Genomic DNA, 26,071 nt, shown 5'->3' on the forward strand with positions numbered 1-26,071 from the left:
TATCTGCCTTTGGAAGTCCCTTTACTGACCTCACGTCCACTCACCTGAAATGCCCCTGAATTAATAAAAATAAAACGATGATAATAGTAATAATAATGACCAACACTCATATGCACTTAGGAAGCACCAGGCATTCCTCTAAGCATGTTATATGTGTTACATGTGTTGAGTTTCTCTTTACAACAACTCCATGAACATGGTATAATCATTACCCATTTTCTAAATGAGAGAACAGAGTCAGAGAGAGGGTAAGAGACTTTTTTCAAGGCCATATAACAAGAAAATGGTAAAGCCTATAGTATCTGAGTCCCAAAGTGGAATGGGAACATCAACCTAGTGTCACCTTTGCTGGGCCACCTGCCTGCTCTGGATCTCAGTCTCCCCACTGGAGAAATGGAGGGGACATGCTCTAATGTCACTAAAGGGCTTCCCACTTCTCTTGACTCTCAGCCCTGTCTCCCATCAGCCTATCTTCTCAGACCCCAGCCAGACCCCATAGGCCTCCTGGGGCCCTGTCCCGGATGCTCTCCAGCCGCACACTGGCCCCGCCCACACGCCCTGGGTGCCTGGCTGCCCTTGGCCTGCGGAAGAGATCCCTGAGCCCCGCCTGGAAGGGGCGGGACAGGTAGAAGCAGAGCACAGGGCTGACGGCACAATTGGAGTAGGCCAGGATGGTGCAGAGGCTGGATGCCACGAAAGCCACTGGCGTGGCAGGCAGGCCACCCACAGCTGCCACATAGCCCAGCACGGAGCACGGCCCCCACATCAGCACGAAGACCACCAGCACCACAAGGATGAACCCTGTGTTCTCCTGGTGCTCCAGGATGCTCTCCCCAATGGGGCCACGAGGCTGTGTCCACAGGAGCCAGCCCACGTGGCTGAAAGAGCAGCCGAGCCCCAACATACAAGGCAGGAAGGCCAGGGCTCCCAGCAGGGTGAAGTAGCAGGAGGTCTGGGCCGGGCTCAGGAGCAAGAGGCAGGCCCGGGCCCCTGCGGCCCCCTCCTCCACAACCACCCTTTGGAACAGCCAGTTGGGCAATGACACAGTGAGGCCCAGGACCCACATGGCCCCACAGAGCAGCAGGCGGGCGCCCCGGCCAGAGGGGAGGGCCACATCAGGCCGGGCCACGGCCACATGGCGCAGCAAAGCCGTGGCCACCATGCTGTAGAAGGTACAGAACATGGTGGCATTGTTGGTGGCCTGGCTGGTGGTGCAGACGACAGGGCCCAGCCACCAGTCAGGCCGCAGGAAGCTCAGCAGCAGCACTGGCACCACGCAGGCCAGGAAGAGCAGGTCAGACAGCGTGATGTTCACCATGAGGCTGTTGGTCAGGACGAGGAGCGGCCGGGAGGCGCCCGGGCCCCGGCCCACCACCAGCAGCATGAGCCCGTTGGCCAGCAGCCCCACCAGCAGGACGAGGCCACAGGCCCCGGCGAGGACGAGTCGCAACAGTGGCTCAGGTGTGGCCGCGAGCCCCGCGGCGGACGTGGCATTGGGCTCCAGCCCGGGCTGCATCCTCCTGCCCCAGACACACAAGGACACGTGTCCAAACCAGCTTTCTTTTTCCCCGTAGAGCCCCCCACCTTTCTCAGCCCCCCGCATCCATTGGGTGCCCCTTGGTGGGCAGTAATCACTTGAGACCGCACAACAGCTTGGTGGGACAGGCCGGGTCAGCACCCCAGGTTCGAATCCTGACTCTGCTACTTTGTAGCTCCGTGACTTTGGGAAAGTTACCCAGGTTCCCTACCTCAGTTTCCTCAGCTTTGAAGAAGGAAGGAAATACAATAAAAATAGATGTCATCAGTAACTGCTACAAAAGGGTGAGGTTCAGGTCATTTTCATTTTCCTCTTTATAATTTCTTTATTTCTACGAATTTCTGCAGGGAGTGCTTGGGGGCGGTGTGTACACACCACATGCACTTTTTAGATTTTATTTATTTATTTGGAGGGTTGAGGGAGGGGCAGAAGGGGAGGGAGAGAAGCAGACTCCCTGCTGAGTGCAGAGCCCAATGCAGGCTTGATCTCATGGTCCCGAGATCAAGATCTGAGCCGAAATCCAGAGCTGGATGCTCAACTGACTGAGCTACCCAGGCACCTATATATATATATACATATTATATATATATATATTTATATTTTTATATTTTTATATTTTTTAACAAAACCTTGCCTGCCTATGAAACAGGCAGATATTAATTTGAGGTTCAAGTAAGGAAGTGGATATGCAGGGGCTCTGAGAAGGCATGAAGCCCCTGCCAGGGGTTCCCAAGTTTTTCTGCACAGTGGGATCACCTGGGGAGTTGCAAAAATACTAATCCATGGGTCCCATCCCAGGGACGGGATTTAGTTGGGCTGGGCTTTGGTGTTTTTTGAAAGATCCCAGAGGACTCTGCAGGGCACACCAGCTTGGGAATGACTGCCGTCTATGGCTGTGTGCTGGTTACCTGGCAGGGTCGGGGGCAGCACCATACCCCAGCTTCCTCCTCACCCCCACACCACCCTACATGCTGAAGACATGGGGAGTCCCCGATTGCTAGGAGTCAGGCTGGGAAATGGGGTCTAGACATCCTAGAGTTAGCTCAGGGGCCAGTGTCTCCACCTGCCACCCTACAGACCAGGCCAGCATCCCTAGCTTTCTTGGGGAGAGACTTGCCCATTAACTCAATAAATAAATATTTCCTGAGTATTTACCCTGAGCCAGCAGCAAACACAACAGCCTGTGGGGTCCTAATTCTAGTCATTCTCTCAGCATCTGTCTTTTTTTTCCCCTTCTACCTGGCCCAGGCCTGCCTGCAGATGACATGAGTGGAGGGGAGGGGAGGAAAAGAAAGGGTCCAGGGACCTGGGCCCTGTTCCATCTAAGCGTCCATACCCTCCTCTAACTACCATGATTTTGTGGTGAAGCTTGTGGCTGCCCGAGCCTGGGTTCAAAATTCCACTGCACCACTTGCTAGCTGTGTTGACTGTGGACCAGCTACTCTGTGCCTCATTTTCCTCATCTGTAAAGTGGGGATAATCACAAGCCCCATCTCACAGGGCAGATGTGGGGATTAAATGGGGCAGTACAAGTTAAGTGCTGGAATAGTGCCTGGCACGAAGTAGGTACTTTGTACACCATGGCTGTCTTGCTCCTGCCCACCCCCAGTTCTGAACAGCTCTCTTCCCGAACATCTCTGTCCAGGCTCCATTGTCTCCCCCTGCCCTCCCCTTCTCTCTCTGCATCCTGAGTCCTATCAGCCCAGTCCTGCCTCTTCTTAATCAGTCTCAAGCTAAGGTGTGACCAGAGCCCCCTTAGCAGACATGCCCTGAGAACTCACCACTTGCCTGCAAGTTCACTCTGAAATCTACCTTGAGTCCCTCCTGCTGCTCTCCACATGTGCCTTGTGCTGCTCTGAGGTTCCTGGGCTCTGCTTGCTGACTTGGAGCCCTCTGACACCAGGAAAGGCTCCTCCGCAGCTAGATCTTGCCAGAGAAAGCCAAGAGATAGTCCTGGGCAGGTGTGCGGTCCTTTCTAGCATCCCACCTCTAGGGACCCTGAGCTGGCCGCCTGCAGCTGGGGGAGAGCTGAGGTGGGAGAGTCAGGCCCCAAGGCCACTTCTATACCAGGTCCCCCAAAGGACAGGGCCTCTATCTGCTCTGCTGGCTCCCCCAGGAATCACACCCTGCTTACCTGCCTCATTAACTGGCTGGCCTACAGGACAGAGTTGTCCATGCCTGCTGGGTCCCCAGGTCCCAGAGAGAGCCATTAGCAACAGTAGGACCTGCCCCCCCACCCTCACCCATGGCCACCTCTCCTTGTCTGTCTTTCCTGGAACCTATTATAGCCTAATGACTGTTCAGAGCAGGAAGAGGCTTGTGAGTTGAGAAAGAGGATGGCAGCAGGGAGAAGACATTGGAGGTAAGAATCAGTGAGAACTGGCTGTATCACAAAATCATCCTGCATAATATCCAGAGGCTGGATGAGGTCCAGTAGGGCAGCTGAGGCAAACTTTGGTGGCTTCTGATGCCTGAATCTTTTCCACCTTGCCTCTTGTCAAGTGTTACCCGACATGCACTTATATGCCTCAAACGACAAATAGCTCACTGCTGCAGAGGCATCCCAGGCATCCCTTCTGGAATTGAGCAGAGGGACAGAGCCAAGATTGGAGACTGATTAAGCCTGTAGGAAGGCTCTGTCTTCTACCTCCCACCCTCTCTGGTTCACCAGTATTGAACGATTACAAAGTAATCATTACAAGCTCAGCGTCCCGCACACACTGGATTGCGGGATGTGGCGAGCATCATTGTGATGTACGATGACAAGGACAGCAGTTGCAGCAAACTGACATGACAGATTGTCCAACACTGAGGGGTCAACTCCCCAAGACTTTCCAAGCAGGCTCCTCAACGGCACTGAGGACCCTGGCCCGGCTTATAATCTGCAGCCATGCAGCCACTTTGGAACTTCAACAAAAGCTCCAAAGAGGAGCCTCTGAGTGATCTGAATCCAGCTTCTCCACTGCTCCCCAGACCCTGCCAGCCCCACCTCAGGGCAGAAGGCTGCACCAGGGGACGCTGTGGCATTGGAGCAAGGGGTGGGATCCCCGAATATGACCCCTGCAAGACAGGTCTTGGGGAAACGGAATGGGGTTGGGGCTCAGGGACACACGGGGAGTAGGGCCTGCCAGGGAGCATCAGAACATTGCTCTTCCCCGGGAATCGGATTCTGCTCGGAAGAAACTTGATGCTTGCACACAGATGGAGAGTGAGACAAGGTTCACCGGTTTTGGCAGGCATGCAACAGTGGGACTGCTTTAATAAAGAGTATTTTGTAATTAACAGGTTGTATCAATTAGTCATCAGCCCCCAAAGCAAGCTCCTCGGAAAGTTTCTTTCCCTCCTCTCCGCATTTATTTTTATTTTTGACTATATAAGGAATACCCAAGCTTTGCCAAAGATAGAGAAATACAAATACTTATAAAAAAGGAAATGACTCCCCCACATATTCACCCTATAATTTTACCACACAGAGATGTGTGGCCAATGATATGGTATGTTTTCCTTAATTCATTTTTCTAGACTTTTCCTTTCTTTAGAGGGTTTTCACCATGAACCACCAACCCCCACCCCCGTCAAATCCTTCTTCAGAGTGCAAGGGCAGCAGTGTCCATGCAGCCCCTGCCCTGGGATCCAAGTCTTAACCTGAGGGAGATCTTCCTGAACTTTCAAGCTGGCCATCTGTGTCACTGCTGCATCTGGGCAGGTGGAACAGGAACTGAGGGACAGGAAGCCCAAGGGGTGGCCATCCTACCCTGGCTGGGCCAGATGGTCAGAAGCAACAGCCAGCTCTCTTCTGTGACCTCTTAGGGGCCACCTCCACCAGCGAGTCCTTCAGGCAGGTCCTCCTGCATCTTGAGTGACCTGTATGACAACAGGAGACATCAACCCTCTGTCTCACCTTCGGAGGCAGCAGGGAGGGGCCTGTGGGTGCCTCTGTGGGGCTGGGGGATTGTGCCCCCCGAAGCTCCCTCTCTCCCATCTGCTCTGCCCTGCACTGCATTCCACGTGGCACCAGGAAAATGGGGCCACGGAGACTCTGGCTTTCTGTGGCCTTCCTAGATTTCTTTCCAGCCTACTGTGTGCCTCTCCACTGTGCAAGGGACACTGAACGAGACCACGAAGCCAGCACGTCCTCGCCTTGAGAAGTGAGGAGACGGACAGGAGAAGAGGCCGTCAGAACCAGGAATGGGGAAGGACATGGAGGGACCGCACGCCGGGTCCCCGAAGGGTTTAGGGAGGAAGGAGGCAGTGTCAGAGCTGAGGCTGAGCAGAGGACAAGGGACCCTAGCAGAAAAAGGGGGGTTTGTTTCTGGCTGAGGGCAAAGGCTCAGTGTCAAGAGAGAGCTTAGGGAAATCAAAGAAGTTCATTCATTCATTCATTCATTCACTCATGATATATTTACTGTGTGCAGACCACTGCGCTGAATGATGCGAAGCCCGAAGACCGAATTGGCCAGAAAGGAGCCTTAGAGGCAATAGGGGTTCAGAGCCCTGGGGGCCTGGAAGCCACATTCAGGAACTCGGGCTTTTGAAGGAGGGAAGCTGAGGGAAGCTGTTGAGCAGGTGTCTATCCCAGGGCATCACCTGATCCTCTGATCAGGTGAACAGTGTAGAGGACTCACCTGGGCTACTTTGTCAGATAAGGGGCTTCCAGATGATCAGGCCGGGGACCCCTTCCGCCTTACTCATTTCCTTCATTTTGGGGGCACCTAGTAGGTGCCAGGTCCTGGGTGTAGAGGGAGGGGGGCTGGACCCAACAGACATGGCCCCACCTTCCTGGAGCTACCGCCTAGGGCAGGAGGCTCACAGCAACCAGGGAACAGAGAAACAGACAAATGCCTGTGTCCTTACAATATGTCGAGAAGGGCTTTGAAGGACACAAATAGGGGACAGGGATCCAGAATAGTGGTGGGACAGAGAGTGGTCAGGGAGGGCCCCTCTGAGTGGCAGAGGCTAAGTGAGTAAATGTGCATGTGTGTGCTTGCACGTGTGCACACAGGGACGGGGGAGGCAGCCCCAGAGACGACAAAGGCCGTTTGGAGGCATTTGGATTTTATTCTAAATCTAGCGAAGTTGGAGCTCCTGGCTGGCTCAGTAGGAAGCACATGCAACTTGCGATCTCAGGGGTCATGAGTGTGAGCTTCACATTGGGTGTAGAGATTATTTAAGTAAACAAATAAAAATAAAAACTGTCAAAAATAAATAAGTCAATCTAGTGGAAGTTACTGGAAGGTTGAGAGCAGGAAGGTGACCCTCTCAGGCCCACTGCACTGGGTAAGCGAGAAAGCAAGCTAAAGCTCAGAAAGGGTGCAGGAGACTTTGAGAAGGTGAGCAGAGCAACGGAACTAGTAGAGCTGGACTCAGACTCTCCGCAGAGTGCTCTCCCCCCTTCCCCAGAGGGTGAGCTTTACAGTTTCATGATGCTTCCTCAGAGTGGGCCTTCCCTTCCCACAGGTGGGATCTGGAGGGGACTCAGGGGGTGAGCATCGGGGTGGCACTCACCGAGCCAGATTCACCACGGGCTCCAGGATGTTGTGACCTAGGGCAGCACTGCACTCTCCAAAGGAGACCCCCAGCTCCTGCAGACAGACAGGGGCATGAGGGCCCCGGGAGAGCCCACTGAGCATCCTGGCAGAAGTGCCCATGGCCTGGCCATCAAATAATCCCACCCAGGGTGTCCCTAGGCCACCCTCGATGGGGGAGGCAGCCTGGCCCCCGGCCCTCGGCCCCTTGCCCCCTGCATCTCCACCCTGGCTGGCCACCACGTCAAAGATGCCACCCCAGAGACATTCCACAGCCCACACCCTGAGTGACGGTGGAAAGCCTGTGTCCCAAATTGGAGAAATGTCCTTGGGGACATTTTAAACTATTAGTTATGTGGTTTTTTAAAAAAATATTTTATTTATTTATTCATGAGAGACACACAGAGAGAGAGGCAGACACACAGGCAGAGGGAGAAGCAGGCTCCCTGTAGGGAGCCCGATGTGGGACTCGATCCCAGGACCCCAGGATCACGGCCTGAGCCGAAGGCAGGTGCTCAACTGCTGAGTCCTCTAGTTATGTTTTTTGATTTCAAAAATATTCAGCTGAGGGCAGGGAACTATTGGAAAATACAGCCTTCAAAAAGTGCAAAAGCAAAATATAAACCGCTCGTGTTAGGTAGTGTTTGATATATATTTCTATTCCGTTTTATATGACCCCCCTGGGAGTGAGTGGGCTAAATGCCATCGTGCTGGTGGAGTCAATCCTATGAACCGGCTGCTCAGGCAGGACCCAGTCGAATGTCAGCAACCTCCCAGGGTTCAACTCAACCTAAGCTGGTACTTGCAGCTGCTCTTCTGACTTCACATTACATTGTAGGCACTTCCTCCACGCCCTCAAATATTTTTCTGGGACAGGATTCTTAATGGCAAATGGTGGCCTCTCACATGAACCTCCACAACTTAACCACCAACTGCTGCCAAATGTTTGTTCTTATAAATAATACTGTAAAGAACATCCTCATATAAACACGCTTGATTATACATTATATGTGGGTATCCATTATGCTATTCTCGTAGGGATTATTATTTCTGATTCTTTCCTTAGGATAAATTGCTAGAGGAGGAATTACTATGTCAAAGAGATGAGCCACTGCATTTAAGGGGGGCGATTCCTGCGCCAACCAGGAGCCATGGTGATGAGCTCATGATTCTGAGAAAGGAGGGGAGAAGGGGAAAGAAATACAATATGGAAATGCCAAGGGGGGTTGTGGTGGGGGGCGGGCAGGGGCTGGGAGCTTTTTCCCTTCTTTATTATTCTCTAGAGTTTCTGGAATGTGGTCAACTTCTGTTCATAAATAAGTAGTATCCACTGTCTGGTGGTGGGACTTTTGATGCAATCTTGCCAGGGAAGAATTGGAGTCTTAAGATAGAATAAATTAGAAGGAATGTTATGTTAATTAGAGACCAGAGGGAAAATTAAGATTTGATTGGGAATTTTAAGTGAAGCTCTTAAAACTTTTTTTTTTTTTTTTTTTTTTTTTTTTACTCTGAAGATATTTTTATATAGGTCAGAATGTTGTGTGGGGATCTGCTAAGTCCATCTGAGAGCCAAAGTCAGACCCGCTGTTACGGTTGCATGTTTCAGTCTAAGAACAGGGTGGGTGGGAGGCAGAGGAGACCAGGCTGCTGTCCACTCTGACCCGGCCTTGGGCAGGGCAGGGGTAGGGGCAGGGATGGACCCAGGGATGGGTCCTTCTCAGTGGCCCAGGCCAGGGTGACCTCTTCATGTCTCTCCAGGGAGGGTTCTGTCCAGGCCAGGCTGGGTGGGGGACTGATGGCCAGGTGCTCACCTGGGCCAGTTGCTGGCCGGCCTCTATGGGCACCTGCCGCTCCTCCTCACGGTCCGTCTTGTTTCCCAGAAGAAGGATGGCCACCCCGTTGGGCCCTGATTCCTGCACATAGAATACATTCCCTTAGCCACACATGTTGGGTTTCTGCTGTGGTGTGCCAGGCCCTGGGAGGATTTGGCCCTGCCCTCCAGGAAGCTGACAGTGTGCACACCCAACCCTGCCCCCGGCCCCTGCCCCGGCCTTTCCCTGTAACACTCACTCCACACCTTTCCCCCACCCACGACATCTTCCCTTCAGTCTAGAGTGAACATGCCCCTTCTTGCTGCCTGCAAACATTCACCCATTTCCCAAGGCCAGCCCCCAAGGTACCTCTCCCAGGAAGCCTTCCAGGATTGTTCCTGCCCACGACCCTCTCTTCTTGCCTGTGCCAAACAGCCCAGCACTTGATTACATGGGCTGGCTTGGCTCGCTTCCTGATTGTTTCATGAGTACTACTACCACTAGCTTCTGCTTCCTGAGCACTTAAAATATACCCGGTGTTGTTCTAACGGCAACTGTACCTATTAATCCTAACAACTGTATGAGAAAAGTGGGAAGATGGAAGTTCAGAGAAGCTATTTGTCCGAGATGATAGAGTCGGGGCAGGGTAGCTGGGATTCAAACCAAGGTCCTGTCAGACCCAGAGCCCGGCCACCTCCGTATAGTACCTTATCCTACTTCTTTTGCTGGACTAGACCTTATCCTACTTCTCTTCAGCTGGACTAGAAACTTCCAGAGAGAAGACACATGTCTTTCATCATACCCCTCTGCTGTGCTGGTACATACTGCAGAATTTCAGTATATATGGAACAATTAAGTACATGGGGGAGAGAACTAGACATGTGTGGACAGAGGAATTATCACCTAGAGTAGTACTAGCCTTGCATTATCCCCAGGTGTTAAGAAGACATTGCAGAGCTGCTATATATAGGAAAGGAATGTTCATGGGATAAAGGAAGTAGTTTGTTTTGGAGGCTGTACTACGTGGTTGTGGTTTCTTCATATGACTATGCTCCCAGCTCATCCAGCCCCATGTCCTCAGTGGGTCACATCACCCACATGTCCGTGGTATCATTCGTAATCCTGGGAGAAAAGAGGGCGTGGGCAGGGTACAAGTTCCCTCTTGACTCCCAAAGCTGGGCCAAGCCCAACAGCCATCTGCAGGTGGCTAAGATGGCTGCTTACCTGGAGACAGTTCAGCCAGTAGCGCACGTGGGCGAAGCTCTCCTGGGAGGTGATGTCGTACATGAGGACCACGCCGTCGGCCTTGCGGAGCAGCTGCCGAGTCATGCTGTGGTACCTGCCCAGACAGTCTGCATGAGGCCAGGCCTGGTGGGCCGCCCCCTCACCCTGGCCTCTCTGGGCCTTAGCTACTTCAGCTGCAAGGTGGGAGAATGAACCTTTCCTGCTCCTAACTGCTTCCCAAAGACAGTGCATACGTTTTCCTTCTTGCAGTGTAGTGATTGTTGAAAAGGTAGCAGTTCTCATGGTTCAAATTTCAAAAGGTACGGAAGGGTACCCAGGGAAAAGTCTGTCCCCACGTCCCCCGGCCCCCACTACTCAGTCTCCCTCCCCAGAGGCAGCCAGGGTTACCAGTTTCCAGAGGTATTTTATGAATATATACAAATATATGTATGCGTACATGCACGCCGTGTACATACGCACCTTCACATACGTACACCTCTCTTCCCTGTTAAACACAAATAGGGGGCAAAACACTCATCTGCTTTGCTTTTTCCAGTTAATATAACATCTTGCAGGTGTTTCCCCCCTGGCACACAGACAGAGTCCTCAGTCTTTTTTTTTTTTTTTTTTTTTGGTGGCTTCATAATATTCTATGGACTGTGTAGCCAGACCCTGACTTATTCTCTCGCCCACCAGTCCTCATGTTTAGGCTGTTCCTGGTGCTCCCAGCACAGATGATGTTGCGATGGACATGCTGGTATTACAGTCATGTGTGAGTTCACCAGCACAATGAATTTCTGGAAGCGGAACTGCTGGGTTAAGGGTGTGCCTTTTGCACGTTGATCACTCCTGCCTCACTGGAAAGTGGCAGGCCAGCATTTTCAGAAGGCCTGGAGATCGGCCAAGCTGTTCCCCGAGGGCCACGTCGGAATGGCCTTCACAGCTGTCCTGCGAGGCCAAGGGTGGGGGGGGCCTCTGGGTCTGCTGCCCCATCTGTGAGCCCACAGAAGCTTGACTCATCTCTGCTTCCCCAACCTCCTAAATGCTTAGGAGCTGGATGGCTTTTTTACACTTCATCACCTCTTGCCTGAGTTGGAGTTGTCAAGGTCAGGCTGTCCTCCACCCCTCTTCACCTTGGGCTCAGCACAGGGCCCCGACGCCACTAACGGAGACAGGGCCCCTTACCTCTCCTGACCAGCTGTGTCCCAAAGCTGCAGCACGAAGCACTTGTTGTCCACCAGCAGAGTTTTGACCCGAAAATCCACTCCTAGGACACACACAGGGGTTTTGGGCCTGCTGCCAAGTTACCATCCGGGGCTTCCAGCCCAAACCTACCCCAGGATATACCTGTCCCCAACACCAGCTCCTCTGGCTGCTGAGCTTCCCCTCAGCTCTCCAAATCCCATCCATACTCAAGAGCCTGAATCCTCCAAGAAGCCCTTCCTGACTGCCTCGCCCACTGCACTCCCACACCCGGATGGTCGGTGCCAATTTGAGGCACCTTGCATTGTCTTGGCTTCTATGAACATATCTGTCTTCCTAACCGTACAGCAACGTTTATTTTTCAGGTCCCTCAGGAAAATCAGTTTCACTGTTTTATTTTTATAATACTCTCTGTTTCATTCCTAAGTATAGCATGGATCTTCCCCCTATAACCACACAGTGGGGTAGAAACAGGCAGCCTCAGAGGGAAGAAGGAGCACTGGTTTCAGGGATGACCGATTGGGCTGTGAGCTGCCCATCCTCTGCTGCTCTATTGGCTGCGTGACTTCAGGTAAGTCACTTTACCTCTTTGAGCCTCCCTTCCCTCTTTGCCAGGTGACAATTAAAAAAGACCCACATTGGGGTACCTGGCTGGCTCAGTCAGTTGAGCATGTGACTCTTGACCTCAGAGCCATGAGTTCAAGTCCTACCTTGGGTGTAGAGCTTATTTTAAAATAAATAAAATAAATTTAAAAACTACCTGTAAAAAAGAAAATCACAATAATAAAGAAAATAAAAGCTCCACATTGCAGAATGATTGGGAGGATTGAGTGATCACGTTTGAGGTTTGGCCCAGGGGTGCTTGGGAGGTGATCATTTTCAGTCTTATTCTCATCTCCCTGAGCCACAGCCCTTCCAATTTCACAGCCCCACCCCTCACTGTGGTCATGCTTCTGGACCCTTCCTGTCTCTGCAAATATAAAGGGATTAGTGAAATCCCAGGAAGGTTTAGAAACTTTTGGGGTACACCTTCCTGCCGACCCCCAAGGAATTCAGGCAGAGCAGGGAGTGATGGAGAGGGACTTCTTTCCCATCCCCACTCCTTTTCCTAAGGGAGCCCTGAAGCTATGGAGCCCACTGCAGGCCCTGTGCCAGCTCTGGAAAGGGGTGCCTCCTCATACCAGCCCTGAGCTGGTGGAGACTTTTCTCAAAGTCTCTGCAGCTGTCCTTGGTGGGGGCTAAAACCTGTCCCGTCCGTCCCCCCCCCCCCCCCCCCCCCCCCCCCCCCCCCCCCCCCCCCCCCCCCCCCCCCCCCCCCCCGCCCATGCTCTCCGCAGGAAGTGGCAGCCTGGGGAACCTGACTCAGCAAAATGGCAAAGCAGAAGTCTGTAGCATCCGCTTCTCTTTACTGCTCTTTTACCTTAGGAATCCTTGTCCTAGGAAGCCCAGGGTCTGTAGGAACCTCTGAGATTATCTAACCCAACCCCTGGTGATGATATCCAGCCTGGCTTAAATGCCCACCATGTAATCTATGAACGTCTCTAACAAGTATTCCTTGCATCTCCTAACTCCACCATTACTCCCACCAACCTGCCCATCCCCTCCTCAATCCACCCATGTGGCTCCCATATGTCCCCAAAACGTGTTATAACTTAACCACATAAATCGCTAAGAATATAACAGTTATCTCCTTCCCAAGGAATCTGCTATTTTACATGAGCGGCCCCAGGGGCAGAGTCACGCTGAACCCAGAACACAGCAGAATTTCTAGGGTGGGGCATGTGCTCTGAAAGCAGGAGACCATGGGATGAACTTTGGGCCCCAGCGAGGGCAGGAAACGTGACCAGGTCTTCTCTGATCTGTTTCCCTCATCTGTAAAATGGGGATATGGAAAAGCCTGGCAAAAATGCACATTCAGATATAACTCGATTGGCTCTGGCTCTGGTGCTCCACCCAGCCATGTTCTCAAATGCCAGCAGGCTAGAGTTCTCATCTTCTGAGAGAAAGGGAGGAAACAGAGGAGGTGACGCTGGGTGTGGAAATGTTCATGACGGAGGAAGCCAGAATTGTCCCCATTGATGGTGAAGCCAGATGGATGACAGCCACCAGGAGGCACCAAACTGCAGCTGGCACTGGGACGGGCACAGGTCACTCCCCTGGATCTGGGGTACTCCCAGTCGGCTAGCAGTGCATGCAGGCTTGCCCTGTCTTTTTACAATTATGCAACCTGTGTTTTTCTTGATTGAATTTTGTGGAACCTTCTTATCACATAATAATGGGGGCAGATCAGTTATACAGGGAGGGCTTTTGTAAAGGAAGGAGGCACGGAAGATGCTTGGCGCATTGTAGGTGGTCAGTAACCAGGGCCTCAGATGATTCAGAACAGTGGGCTCGCAGACCCTGTGACCCTCCCCAACAGCAGGCCAGGCCTGCTGCAAGTTCTCTAGTCCCCAAGACACTGAATTTTTAACTGGTTCCCCCAGGTGAGGATTCTTAAAGAAAAATTTGAGAACCCATCTTGAAGCCTCTTTTGCATGAAGTCTGTCATCTACCCATTGGTCTGGCACTGGTCCCCAGGCAGCATGCACTTTGCCTGGCACAAACACATGGGTCCCCCCATCTCTGTGCCTAAGCGGGTGTCCTCTTCATTCTTGAGCTCGCATTTCCGTGGCTCTGTACAATGCCAAGCGATCTCAGATCCCAACATTTGTAGGTAGAGGAGTTTTTGTGTTTGGGGATATTTCATTTGCAGGGGCCACTGCATTAGACATGATCAAATATTTGCTTATGATAATAGTAATAAAAATAATATTGAGCACTTACCACATGCCAGATATTATTCTAAGACATGTACAAACTGAACTCATCCTTACACCTATTCTAGGGAGCCAGTACACTTGCCTGCATTATGCAGTCTGCATGATGCAGATGAGGGTTTGAGAGTTCAGAGGGGTTAAATAATTTCTCCCAGTCCTTACTGCTAGTGGGTGGCAGAGATGGGATTTGAACTCAGGTATCTGAGCTCCTAACTGACCATACTCTAGAAACACATTCTGTGTAAAGTACTCAACTTGCCCCGGGCAACTCTCTGCCAGAGCTTGGCCCACTGGCCTGGGGCTAATTGTGAGCAAAGGCAAGCGGCACCCACCCTGCAGTGGCCTGCCCCTAGGGCCACGTGGGTGGAGACTTGCTTGTTTTCACTGGCAACGAGCTCTGGCCCCTAAATTGCAGGGTGCTTTGTTGGTGCCGCACATTATAAGCTAATCAGATCAATGCAGCAAAGCAAATTACCTATAATTAGAGATAATTAGTAAAATAGTAAGATTGTGCCCATATAAAATAAAGTCTAATGCAGGGCCTGTGGCCAGGACAGAACCTGCAGCTTCCCAGGGAGATGGATCTGTCTGGCTTGCCTCCAGCTCATTGGCCCTGGGTCTCCCCCGTCATCCCCTCCCTGTGCAGGCTCCCTCCCCAGGTCAGCCCTTACCCACAGTAGCTGTCAGCCCGGTGGCAAAGGAATTCTGGTGCAGCAGGTGTAGGAAGGATGTTTTGCCCACGTTGGAGTCTCCCAGGAAGATGACATGGAAGAGGTAATCGGGGTCGGCTAGAGGCTCGCTGGCCGCGGGGGACTCCGAGGACCGGTTCAGCGCAGCCTCCCCGGGCTCACTTCCTGGGTCTTCTTCGGGCCTGTTCTCTGCCATTGGCTCCCTGGATCGAAGGGAGCCTTGTTCTTCTGTATGAGCAGTTGGAGGTGAGGGCATGGGCTGAGCTTCTAGCTCCACTGTGGGGGGGCTGCGCCGGTGCTCCTGGGGCTCTGCTCCATCCCCAGGCTGAGCCCCCTCCAGGGGAGACTCCAGGGGAGGTGACCCTGTTCTAGGACGGGGGGCTTCTGAATGCCCAGTTTTCAGGCCGTGAGCCCCAGCTGACTGCTCTGAACTGAGGTCTTGTCCTCCTCGGCCTACCTGGTTCCTTCCTTCCACCCTGGGCTCTTCCAGACGCTCAAGGGAGAGGCCAGACAGCCCATCTGGCCCAAACACCTGGCCCTGAGCTTCTGTTGGCTCCCCGGGCTGGCTTCCCTGCACACCAGGGCTGCACCAGGCCGGCTCCAGCCCCTCTGAGGCAGCCTGACCCACAGGCCCTGGATCCTGGGAGGGCCCAGCCAGCCCTGGTATAAGGACTTCAGCTCCCGGGGACCCCAGTCCTGGCTCAGAGCCAGGATCCTGCCGGTCCCAATGGAGGGCCTCTGTCTGCCTGGGTGGCTTGTCTGGGACAGGCCTGGGCCCCGGGCTCTTGTCACCTGGGTATGAGGCCTGCAGCTGTTCACTGGGCCCAGCTGGGGCCTGGGGAGGGGGAGAGGTCACCAGAGGAGTAGGTGCATCCTCCAAAGGAATGAGCACTTTGAGTGCAGCTGCTACCAGACTCCCTGACTCCCCAGTGGTGGCCCCTTGGAAACTCCGGAGGGAGAGGGCCTCAGGGCCAGACCCTGACTCCTCCTGAGGTTCCAGGCTGCGAGACTGGACAGGCTGCTCTGGACTGTCATCCTGCCCATCTGCGCCCACTCCTTTCACCTCCTTGGCTCCAGAGGGCGCCCCAGCGGGGCCTCTTGGAGCCCCTTCCAGATCTGAAGGTGGCTCCTGACCAAATGGCAAAGCACGTGGCTCTGAGATGGAGATCTGCCTGACAACTCGGGGTGTCTCGGGGCCCAAGGGGGTCCTCGGGGTGGGAGGTGGGCTCCAGGAGAGCTGCAGAGCTCTGCGCGAGGAGGTGTTGAAGCTGCTCAGGAGCTGGTCCCAGTCATCCTCCTCCCCAAACAGTCCGGGCAGGGGAGCCTCCTCAGAGGGGACTGCCTGGGCATCTGGAGCCTTCTCCTCACCTGCTCGGGGGACACTAGGAAGGGTTTAGGAAGCTAAGGTCAGGGGAATCTCTCCCCATCAGTAACACCTCACAGCTGACCCCAACCCCCAGTCTCTCCTCAGGTGGTCCTCAGCCTGCATGCGCCCCATGCCTCCCCCTTGTCCAATCCTGCCCATCTCTCAGGGCCTATATGAAGCCTCACCTTCTCTAGGAAGTCTTCCCTGACCATTCTGGCCCATCCCACTCCTCTGAGCTCTAACAGGTAGAGTGAGTGGCTTTCTGGGATCCATTACTATACTAGCAGTGTGTGTGTATATCCAAGTTGTGTGAACTTGGGCACATAACTTTCCCTTCTTGGTGCCTTAGTTTCCCTGTCTGAGAAATGGGCAGGAGAATGTTGGCCTTGCAGGATTGTCGTGAGGTTTAAGAAGGGAAACTCTGCATGTGTTCTGGGTGCTGAACCAGGGCTTCAGAGAACCCAGAGCTTCCCTCCCTACCTTTTGGAAGCCCTGGTACCCACCTTAGCCCAGGGATGGCAGCTACTTGCCTTGGTTCCTCCTCCATCTGCCAGGACACGCGGCCCCTGGTGGCGTTCAGATGCCCCCTGGTCACCTGCAGCTGCCCCTGCACCTCCTCCAGCCGCCCAGCCAGGTCATGCTCGGTCTCCCGCAGCTGCTGGTTCTCAGAGCTGGCCTCCTGGTGTGTGCTGCTGAGGCGGTGGAGCTGGGCCTCCAGCTGCGGGAGGTGGAGGGTAAGGAGGAGAGAAGCCCCGGGGCCCTCCAGGGCGACAAGCAGCCTCCCAAAGCCACTGTGGAGCACAGACTCCAGGCTCCTGGAGACCCAGCTTAAACAAAGGGTTGAGGGTTGGTGGGGGCGGGGCGTGGTTACCCCTTGTTGGCCTGATTAGCTCCGTGACCTCCCATCCAGGAGAGACACTTGAAATGCTGGACAGGGAGGACAGAGGGACTGTGTAAGAAACACAAACGGCCAGCACCACAAGGACGTAGATTGGATCACACTCTCTTCTGCTCAGAGCTCCGCAATGGTTGCTTGTCTCTGAACCCCAAGTGGTCCACAGGGAGCTCCTGAGCCACAGCAAGTCACATACTCAGAGATGGGGGGCTGCTTGAGCACTCAGAAGGGAAAGTGAAGCCTTCACAGTGGCATCCAGGGCCTGCACAGTCCCTCCTGCCCTGTGAGGTCTCTGCCCTCCTCTCCCACTCCTCTCCCCTCCCTCTGTCTGCTCCAGCACACGGGTCTCCTTGCTGCTTCCTGGATATTCATGGCACACACCTACCTCAGGGCCTTTGAACTCACTGTTTTCACCGTCCGGACTGCCCTTCCCCAGGTATCACACTGCTCATGCCTCATCTCCTTCAGGCCTTTACTCCAATGCCATCAACTCAGGGAGGCCTTCCTGGACCCTCCTGTCAAAACCCTTCTACTCTCCTTCCTTGCTTCCCTTCATTCTCCTTAGCATTTTCACTCTCTAGCCTCCAGGATGTTATAGATTTTATTTGCTTATTTTGCTTATCATCCATCTTCCTGACTAAGGCTATCACTCTGTGGGCAGGGGTTTGTGTCTATCATGTTCCTCAGGACCCTAGAGCAGTGCCAGGCACTAGTAGGCATGCTAGAATTGTCAGGTGAAGGAATGAATGACCTCAGAGGAAAGGCTTCACATCTACGGGGGACAGGACAAACTGGCCCCATTTTGGAAAGTCCAAACTCCTCCCTTGGCTGAAGGGGCCTGCCTCAATTTCTAAGGAGCAGCTGCTGCAGAGGCGTCTGGAAATCAGCCCATGTTAGGAAGGTGAGACCAGATGACAGAGCCAGGCGAGGCGACAGTGGAAAATGCTCTGGGAACCTCGCCCAGCGCTGAAGGAAAGGTGGTTGTCCTGGTTCCATCAGAAGGTGATTTTACTAAGGTCAGTGGTCTGGGAGTTGAGAAAGGAAGAGATGGTGGGGGGAGCAGGATCTCAGACCCAAACACCTAGCCACGATGCCAACTGGAAGTGACTATGGGCTACGAGATCTGGGGTGTCAGGGCAGCAGGGAGCTAGGTCAGATTCAGAGTCGGTAACAATTGTGATGTGAAAAGCACCTCCTGTGTGCCAGGAACCATGCTAGGCCCTCAAATATGGTATCTTTAGTCATCCCAGCAGCCCTCTAGGGCAAGAGTTCTGATCTCCATTTTTCTGATTTGGAAACCAAGGCTCAGAGAGGTTAAAACCTACCCCAGGTGACTCAGCTGTCAGCGGACATAAGAGTTGAATGCCACCCTATCACTCAGCCTCTCTAACACTGTGACCTCATGTTAGCCCAGTGCCTTTCTGTTTCAGAGTGCTTTCCTATTTATCACCTCATTTGACACAACTGGCCTAGGAGATGCAGTAGATGCGGTTAGTCCCATTTTACAGATGGAGAAACTCAGGCCAAAGTTATTGCCTCAGGGGATCGATCCCTGGGTGGCTCAGCGGTTTGGCACCTGCCTTCGGCCCAGGGTGTGGTCCTGGAGTCCTGGGATCGAGTCCCGCTTTGGGCTCCCTGCATGGAGCCTGCTTCTCCCTCTGCCTGTGTCTCTGCCTGCCCCCACCCCCTCACCCTGTGTCTCTCATGACTAAATAAATAAAATCTTAAAAAAAAAAAAAAGCAACAAAGTTATTGCCTCAGATTTGCCTGGCTTTAATGGGAACAGCAGGGATTTGAACCTGGACCTTCCCAGTGGCCCCTCTGCACTACCTGACCTCATCTCGGCAAAGGGAGCTACTCTCTCGGGAGCCTAGCCACCCCCATGAAGCCTGAGAAGCCGGGCGTCAGAATGTGTGACTCCTCAGAAACTGGGCTCCCGGGGAAGCGCTGGCACTCACCTCCCTCTGGCAGTCAGTGAGCCGTTGACATTCACGCTCCTTGGCCTCCAGGGCCTCCTGCATCTGGGAGCTGAAGGCCAGGCCACGGGAGTCGCTCTGTGGAGCAGACAGGTCTCAGCCCCGGCGGCCTGCTGACGCCCAGCCCTCCCCACACTCCACCCGCACCCAGGCCTGGGGTACGGGGTCTGGGAGGCCCGCAAGGACGCCTCTCACGACCACTTCTCTGGCAGCCAGGGGGTGAGAGGAGCTGCTCCCAGCAGCCTCCTGCCCCCCCTGCTCCCGCACTGGCCAGCATCAGCCTGGGAGGAGCCCAGGACGGGGTGAGGGGCGGGCTGCCAGGGGAGGTCACCTCAGCCTGCAGCTGCTGCTGCTCCCGGCGGATCTGCTGCTCCATCTCCTCATAGAGCTGCTGGACCTCCCGATGGTGGTCAGACTGCCGCCTGGAAGGGGTGCGAGGGGGGAGCCGGGCAGCCCGCGAGCACCCGGGGACCCTGCTGCAGGCAGCGCCGGTCTGGGCCTGGGTGTGGAGTCCATCTCGCTGCTCACCTAGCTCTGCCAGTGATCACTGACCCCTGTCACCCTGAGGACAGTCATCCTGACAATGGCCCCTGACCCGTACACCCTTGACATTGGTCACCTTGATCCCGACACGCCGACACCTGTAACCATTATCAAGATACTGGTTCCCCCGGCCCTGTCACATGGTCCCACTCGCCCCATCACTCTGCCCCACTTCCTGCTGTCACCATATCCCACCCTTAAGCCCAGAGCTGAGGGAATTCAATTCCCGTTCAGCTAAAATGTAAAGAGCACATACTCTGTGCCAGACACCAGGTGGGTGAGGCCCCCCCGAGCCCCACTCACTTCCTCAGCGTCAGCTCCAGGACCTCTTTGTCAGCCCGGGCCTCCTGCAGGCGGCTGGTCATCCTGGCCAGAAAGCCCTCCAGATTGCCTGCCAGCTGGGGCTCCTCCTGCCTCAGCTTCCCCCACAGCTCCCAGATCTCTGCCTGCCTGGGGAAGGGGGACAGCCAGAGAGGAGATATGAGGTGGGGCCAGTAAGCAGAGGGCCCATTTCTCCATTGTATTGTATTGTATTGTATTTTTTATTTTCACTTTTTAAAAGATTTTATTTATTTACTCATGAGAGACAGAGAAAGAGAGAGAGGCAGAGGGAGAAGCCGGCACCCCATGGAGCAGGGAGCCTAATGCGGGGCTTGATCTCAGGATTTTGGGACCATGACCCGAGCTGAAAGCAGGCGCTTAACCCACTGAGCCCCCCAGGCACCCCCCACTTCTCTATTTTGATGGCAACATTCGAAGAAACTTGGGCGCCTGGGCCACAAAAATCTGTTCATACCCTGCAAGGTACAATTCGAGTTACTACCTCCTCCAGGAACCCTTCCCAGATGTGCCCTCTCCTTCTTGAACCCCCACGGTACTTTGTGGCTTCATGATGTGGCAATGGGGCAGGGGAGGAACTGGGAGCCTGATGGCTCCAGGCTGCCATCTGCCTTCCCTCTTCTCTCACCCTGTAGCTGTGTGACCTTTGGCAACTCCCTTGCCCTCTCTGGGTTTATTTGTACAAAGGGGAGCCTGATACCTGCCCAGTAGGGTCACTGGAGAATGAGCTGTGCCCAGTGAAAGTGCCAGCTTGGGGCCGGGCACATGGCTGGCACTCAATTAATGCTGCTTTCCCAAGGATTTTTTTTTAATATTTTATTTATTTATTAATGAGAGACAGAGAGAGAGAGAGAGGCAGAGACACAGGCAGAGGGAGAAGCAGGCTCCATGCTGGGACAGGACTCGATCCTGGGACTCCAGGATCACGCCCTGGGCCAAAGGCAGGAGCTAAAACCGCTAAGCCACCCAGGGATCCTCGGGACCCTCTTTTCTAGTTAAGAAAGGCCCCCTCAGGGACATCTGGGTGGGTGGCTCAGTGGTTGAGCATCTGCCTTTGGCTCAGGCCGTGATCTTGGGGTCCTGGTATCAAGTCCCACAGCAGGCTCCCTGCTTCTCCCTCTGCCTATGTCTCCGCCTCTGTGTGTCACTTATGAATAAATAAATAAATAATCTTAAAAAAAAAAAAAGGCCCCCTCAGGTAGTCATGTTTTTAAGATTGTGACTACACCTGGGAGGTTGATACCCCAGGCCGCTAATCCTGGGGAGCAATCACATAGGGCAGGATGGAGAGGGAGCAGAGGAGGGGGCATGGGAGGGACTCCCCAAGAACAGACATTCTCCACGGGCGGGCTTCATTTCATCCCACAACTGTCCTTATACTCACACTGCAGCTGGAGAACAGATGTCAAAGGTTAGGCTACCGGCCCACGGTCACACAGCTAACCCAAGTGGCCAAATCCAGATTTGCACCCAGCTCTACTTGGTGGCCTCCCACCTGTGCCCAGGCCAGTCCTGCCCCGCACTGATGGGCAGTGCCTGCCCCTGCCTCCTACCCCCACCCCTCCACACTCAGTGCTGGCCTTACTCTGGGAGGACGTCACCTGCCCCCAGCTGCTGAATAAAGGCAAAGAACGCCTCCTTCTCCTCATGGTCAGCCTCCTCCAGTGCCAGGAAACTGGCAGCTGCAGGTTCTCTCTTGGAAGACAGTGGCCTCTTCCTGTGGAGCCTGTGGGTGCCCAGGCTGGAGCTGAAGGTGTTCTCTGTGGGACAGAGGGACAAAAGGCAGCAGAGTGGGGTTGGGTCCACTGATCTCCCATCTTGTCCTGCTCGAGCCCTTGGGGAAGTAATTCTGTCTGTGTGATCACATTTATACAGGGTTACGTTCATACATTCGCCCTGTCATCCGTGGGAATCTGTTCAAGGTAGACATTCTGACCATTTTATGACCTGTAAATGCAGATTCCTGGCCTTCTTCCTCCTTGTCCCCCAAACTTTCAGAGACTCATCAGACCTGAGAACTCTGAACGGCTTTGCAGGCATTTAAGCCTGAGCTGTGCTCTGCAGGGTCTCGGCAAGGACATTACACCTTCCATTGCCCTGGCGGGAAAGTTTACCCGCATCGAGATCAGTGGGAGTATTGTGCTCTGCTGACCTTGGCCTTTTTAGGTCCTTTTGGGCCTGTCCTGAGAAGCAGGCATTGGAGTAGCCCTGCCCAAAGGGGAACAAATGGTTGGGAAGCCCCCAACTGCTAAATATCACCCTCTGTTGCTCCCTGGGGCCTGGAATTCCCAAAGCCAGAATGTGACCTTCTTCAGGCAGAAACAAAGCCTGTGGTCTCAAGACTGGGGGTTGCTTAACCTCTTGCTCAAGGGAATCTTTTGCTGGGGAGAAGACAAGTGAGGCATCAGAAAGTAAGCAAGCCTGGAGGCCTCCCTGGAGGAGGAGGATGCTAAGAGGAGCACCTCCATCCCCAGCCAAAGAACTGCTCTTGCTGATAGGAAAGGAAGTGAGCAGGTCTCCTGGGCTAGAGCCTTAAGGCCTAGCCCTGTCTCAAACCAACTGCTTGCCCACACAGACTTAGTATCCTCATCTCCAGAGTAATTCATATCATCATCCATGCCATGAACTGCTCTCGGGGTGCTGTGGAGGTTCCCTGTTGCCTTTTATGTCAGCCTAGCCTCCCCATACTGGGCACACTGCATGGGATGCCTGGCTATGCAGCAAATCACTAGAGGTTCTCCCAGGACAGACATACTGAGCCCAGAGCTGAATTCTTCCAGAGAGAGGCGTCCCTTCTGCTCCACATCGACCCAGTCAAAGATCATCTCCAGCTCCTCTTCGCTGCCCACGAAGCTGAACTTGGCCACCTGCAAGGAAGAGGTAAGTTGGCGCTCGTCGCCCTGGGGAAGACTCTGGGCTATCCTCAAAAAAAGAGAAATGTTTGTCTTTAGCGACCCCCACTCCTTCCCTCCCCAACTTTGGAGTCCCAGATCCAAGCTGATCCAGGGCCTACCTTGGAGGCTCCAGGACCCCACTCAAGACGGCCCTCTCGGCAGAGCCTTCAACTCCCTACACATCTTTTCCCTTCCTCCATCTGACATCAATAAAAACTTACCCGTTCTGAGTCTCATCCCTAAGGACAGTAGCTAATCCTCCCCAGAACGTGTTTATCGAGATCCAAAAAAGTTATCTGGAATTTGAAAATAAGTCCCAAAGGTGGACAGCACACTCTTTCAGCATTCCACAGGGGCAGAGGCCACCCAAGCATCTTCTGGACTGTAAGAATGTACTTCATTTCATCCCCTGAGATAGACTGGAGATCTCAGATGACCTCAAAGATTTATGACCTGTTGTACATTAACCAGCTTTGAAAAATCTAACTCAGCAATCTCGTTCTAACACTTCTTTGTTATCCAGCTTTTTAAATGCTCTGTCAACTATTCATGGCATCTCTCATTAACTAATGAACTAAATAAAACCTTTAAGAGGGATTTATTTTCTTTTTGCCCAAGGGTCATGATTTTACCTTTTTGGAACTTGTACTGTAAGAGTTTTGGAGGTTCCATGGAGATGCCCCCGTAAACTCACTTGTCAAAACCAAGTAATGTGTGGTGCTGGAGACGTGCCCCTCATGGGCTTTGAGAAACTCAAACATTTCCTCCCTTGGCTCTTGGACAGAATCCCATGTGTGACAGAACTTTAGGTTTGCTGTTTCTCTTGCTATTGTGGTTTGTCTTTTTTTCTTGCTGATTCTGTGTTTTCATTTTTGGTGATAGCAATGATGGGGAATTCAGCTCTATGGACTGGCCATTGGCGATCCCTGTGGGATGCATGATAGAGACAGAGTATCTGTTGGTTGAGAGGCAACAGAAAATCTGATTTGCTGATCTTTGTTGTTGATGGTGGTTTTTCTACGTATGCTCCAAATTGGTGAAGCATTTTGTACCTTCTAGGAAGGAGACCAGCTCTTTGAGTTCTGGACTGTTTAGTTTTGTGTGTCTGTGTTTACTTTTGATCTGTGCCCTGGAGTTGTACGTATGAAGCCCCTGGGTCTCTGTATCTGGGTGTCTACATGGCTGTAATTCAGAAAGACCTTTAGCTCTTCTGTGAGTGTGAAATAGTTTTCTACATCTGGAGGGTATTAATGACTTAGAGTACTATGTGTCTTACAGGGTTTCTGTGTTGACTGGTTTGTAGAAACAAATAAGCACTAATATAAATCTAATGTTCTCCGAAATCATGAATAAAGAATTTCTAGTGCTTTAAATGTGCTAAACTTTATTTATTTATTTATTTAAAGATTCTGGGGATCCCTGGGTGGCCCAGGACATGATCCTGGAGTCCCGGGATCGAGTCCCACGTCAGGCTCCCGGCATGGAGCCTGGAGCCTGCTTCTCCCTCCTCCCGTGTCTCTGCCTCTCTCTCTCTCTCTCTCTCTCTCTCTCTCTGTCTATCATAAATAAATTAAATAAATAAATGTTTAAAAAAAGATTTTATTAACAGAGAGAGAGAGAGAGAGAGCACGAGCAGGGGAAGGGCAGAGGGAGAAGCAGACTCCTTGCTGAGTGCAGAGCCCAAGGGGCTCAATCCCAGAACCCTGAGATCATGACCTGGGCCAAAGGCAGACGCTTAACCGACTAAGCCACCCAGGAACCCCTAAATGTGCTGGACTTTAAAAAAAATCCCTCTTACAAGAAATTGCTAGCTCAGAAAGCTTTTAAGGAGCCAGGTTAACGTAATTAATGTAAATCTTTGGGTAAATTAGACTGGTTTAGTAATTTTGTTTATAAAATGCAAATAATGGCTATCAGTGTTTGCTTTAAATTAAGTATAATACAATTAAACATTCTACTTTTTATAAGATCTAGATTTGTTTTATGTGAAGAAACTAGTTAATCTTAATTTCTTATACTTCTGATTTTGTCTTACTGACCAAATAAGTCAACATTATCCTTACATAATGTTTAATTTTTTTTTATAATTTTTAAAAATTTATTTATTTATGATAGTCACACACAGAGAGAGAGAGAGAGGCAGAGACACAGGCAGAGGGAGAAGCAGGCTCCATGCACCGGGAGCCCGATGTGGGATTCGATCCCGGGTCTCCAGGATCACGCCCTGGGCCAAAGGCAGGCGCTAAACCGCTGTGCCACCCAGGGATCCCTTACATAATGTTTAAGATAAGAAAAATGTAAATTTGTGTTCAATTAAGTTGATTCATTACACAGTTCCAAGATCCTTAGGTAACTTCAAAAATGTGAATTAATAATAATTAATAAATAATTTTTGGCTACGGGGACAGTTTCTGAGAAAAACTGAAATATTGATTGCTAAGCATAATTTTAAGTTTATGTCCTTTTACTTTTTATTTTTACATGCAAGAGGGCAGCTATAACTTTGGGTTATGTTAATTAGTGAATTCATTTTTGCCACTTTACTTTTTTTAAAGATTTATTTCTTTATTTGAGAGAGAGAGAAAGAGCAGGTGGGGGTGGGGGCAGAGGCAGAGAAAGAATCCCAAGCAGACTCCTCACTGAACACAGAGCCTGACCTGGGGCTCAATTTCACAACCCTGAGATCATGACCAGAGTCCAATGCTTAACCTTCTGAGCCACCCAGGTGCCCCCATTCTTGCCACTTTAAATAGTTGTGCAAGGCCAAGCAGAAACTCAAGACTCAAGTAGATATTTTTACACCCAAGTTCATAGCAGTGCTATTCACAATAGCCACAGGATGGAAGCAACTCAAATATCCACTGAGGGATGAACAGAAAGACAAAATGTGGTCTATGCATACAGTGGAATATTGGTCAGCCTTAAAAGGGAAGGAAATTCTGACACCTGCTATGGCATGAATGAGCATTAGGGACATCATGCTGAGTGAAAGAGGTAGGTCACAAAAGACAAATACTATATTTTCTCGCTTATATGAGGGACCTAGAGTGGTCAAATTCATAGAAAGGAGAGTGGGGGATTCCAGGGGATGAAGAGAAAGGAGAATGGGAATGGGAACTCTGGGACACAGTTTCAGTTGGGGAAGGTCTGGAAATGGGTGGTGGTGATGGTTGCACCAATTGTGAAATGCACCCAATGCCACTGAACTCTAAACATAAAAATGCTTAAAGTAGCAGATTTCATGTTATGTATA

General features: G+C 52.4%; 2 protein-coding genes across 2 annotated transcripts in view; both read right to left on the minus strand.

Annotated features, from left to right (window-relative positions):
• Positions 1–475: 475 nt before the first annotated feature.
• Positions 476–1,516, minus strand: LOC121486828 (galanin receptor type 1-like). The gene has a single exon (XM_041748176.1). The coding sequence runs from the start codon at positions 1,514–1,516 to the stop codon at positions 476–478; it is 1,041 nt and encodes a 346-aa protein (XP_041604110.1).
• A 3,323-nt stretch (positions 1,517–4,839) lies between these two features.
• The window catches only part of RAB44 (RAB44, member RAS oncogene family), a 35,018-nt gene continuing 13,786 nt past the window's right edge, over positions 4,840–26,071 (minus strand). The window contains exons 3-14 of the mRNA XM_041767564.1: positions 22,680–22,791; positions 21,510–21,684; positions 19,889–20,035; positions 19,374–19,464; positions 19,025–19,120; positions 16,702–16,889; positions 14,788–16,187; positions 11,283–11,364; positions 10,098–10,212; positions 8,874–8,975; positions 7,043–7,119; positions 4,840–5,401 (exon numbers count right to left, since the gene is read on the minus strand). Of these exons, the coding sequence (XP_041623498.1) occupies positions 5,344–5,401; positions 7,043–7,119; positions 8,874–8,975; positions 10,098–10,212; positions 11,283–11,364; positions 14,788–16,187; positions 16,702–16,889; positions 19,025–19,120; positions 19,374–19,464; positions 19,889–20,035; positions 21,510–21,684; positions 22,680–22,791 (2,643 nt within the window). The 3' untranslated portion in view covers positions 4,840–5,343. The remainder of the gene's footprint in view (positions 5,402–7,042; positions 7,120–8,873; positions 8,976–10,097; positions 10,213–11,282; positions 11,365–14,787; positions 16,188–16,701; positions 16,890–19,024; positions 19,121–19,373; positions 19,465–19,888; positions 20,036–21,509; positions 21,685–22,679; positions 22,792–26,071) is intronic.

The sequence above is a fragment of the Vulpes lagopus genome, chromosome 1, assembly GCF_018345385.1.
Source record: "Vulpes lagopus strain Blue_001 chromosome 1, ASM1834538v1, whole genome shotgun sequence".
Lineage (NCBI taxonomy): Eukaryota > Metazoa > Chordata > Mammalia > Carnivora > Canidae > Vulpes > Vulpes lagopus.

Excerpts from the sequence above, each read along its gene's own strand:
- LOC121486828 (XM_041748176.1), bottom strand. The coding sequence starts at position 1,516 with ATGCAGCCCGGGCTGGAGCCCAATGCCACGTCCGCCGCGGGGCTCGCG.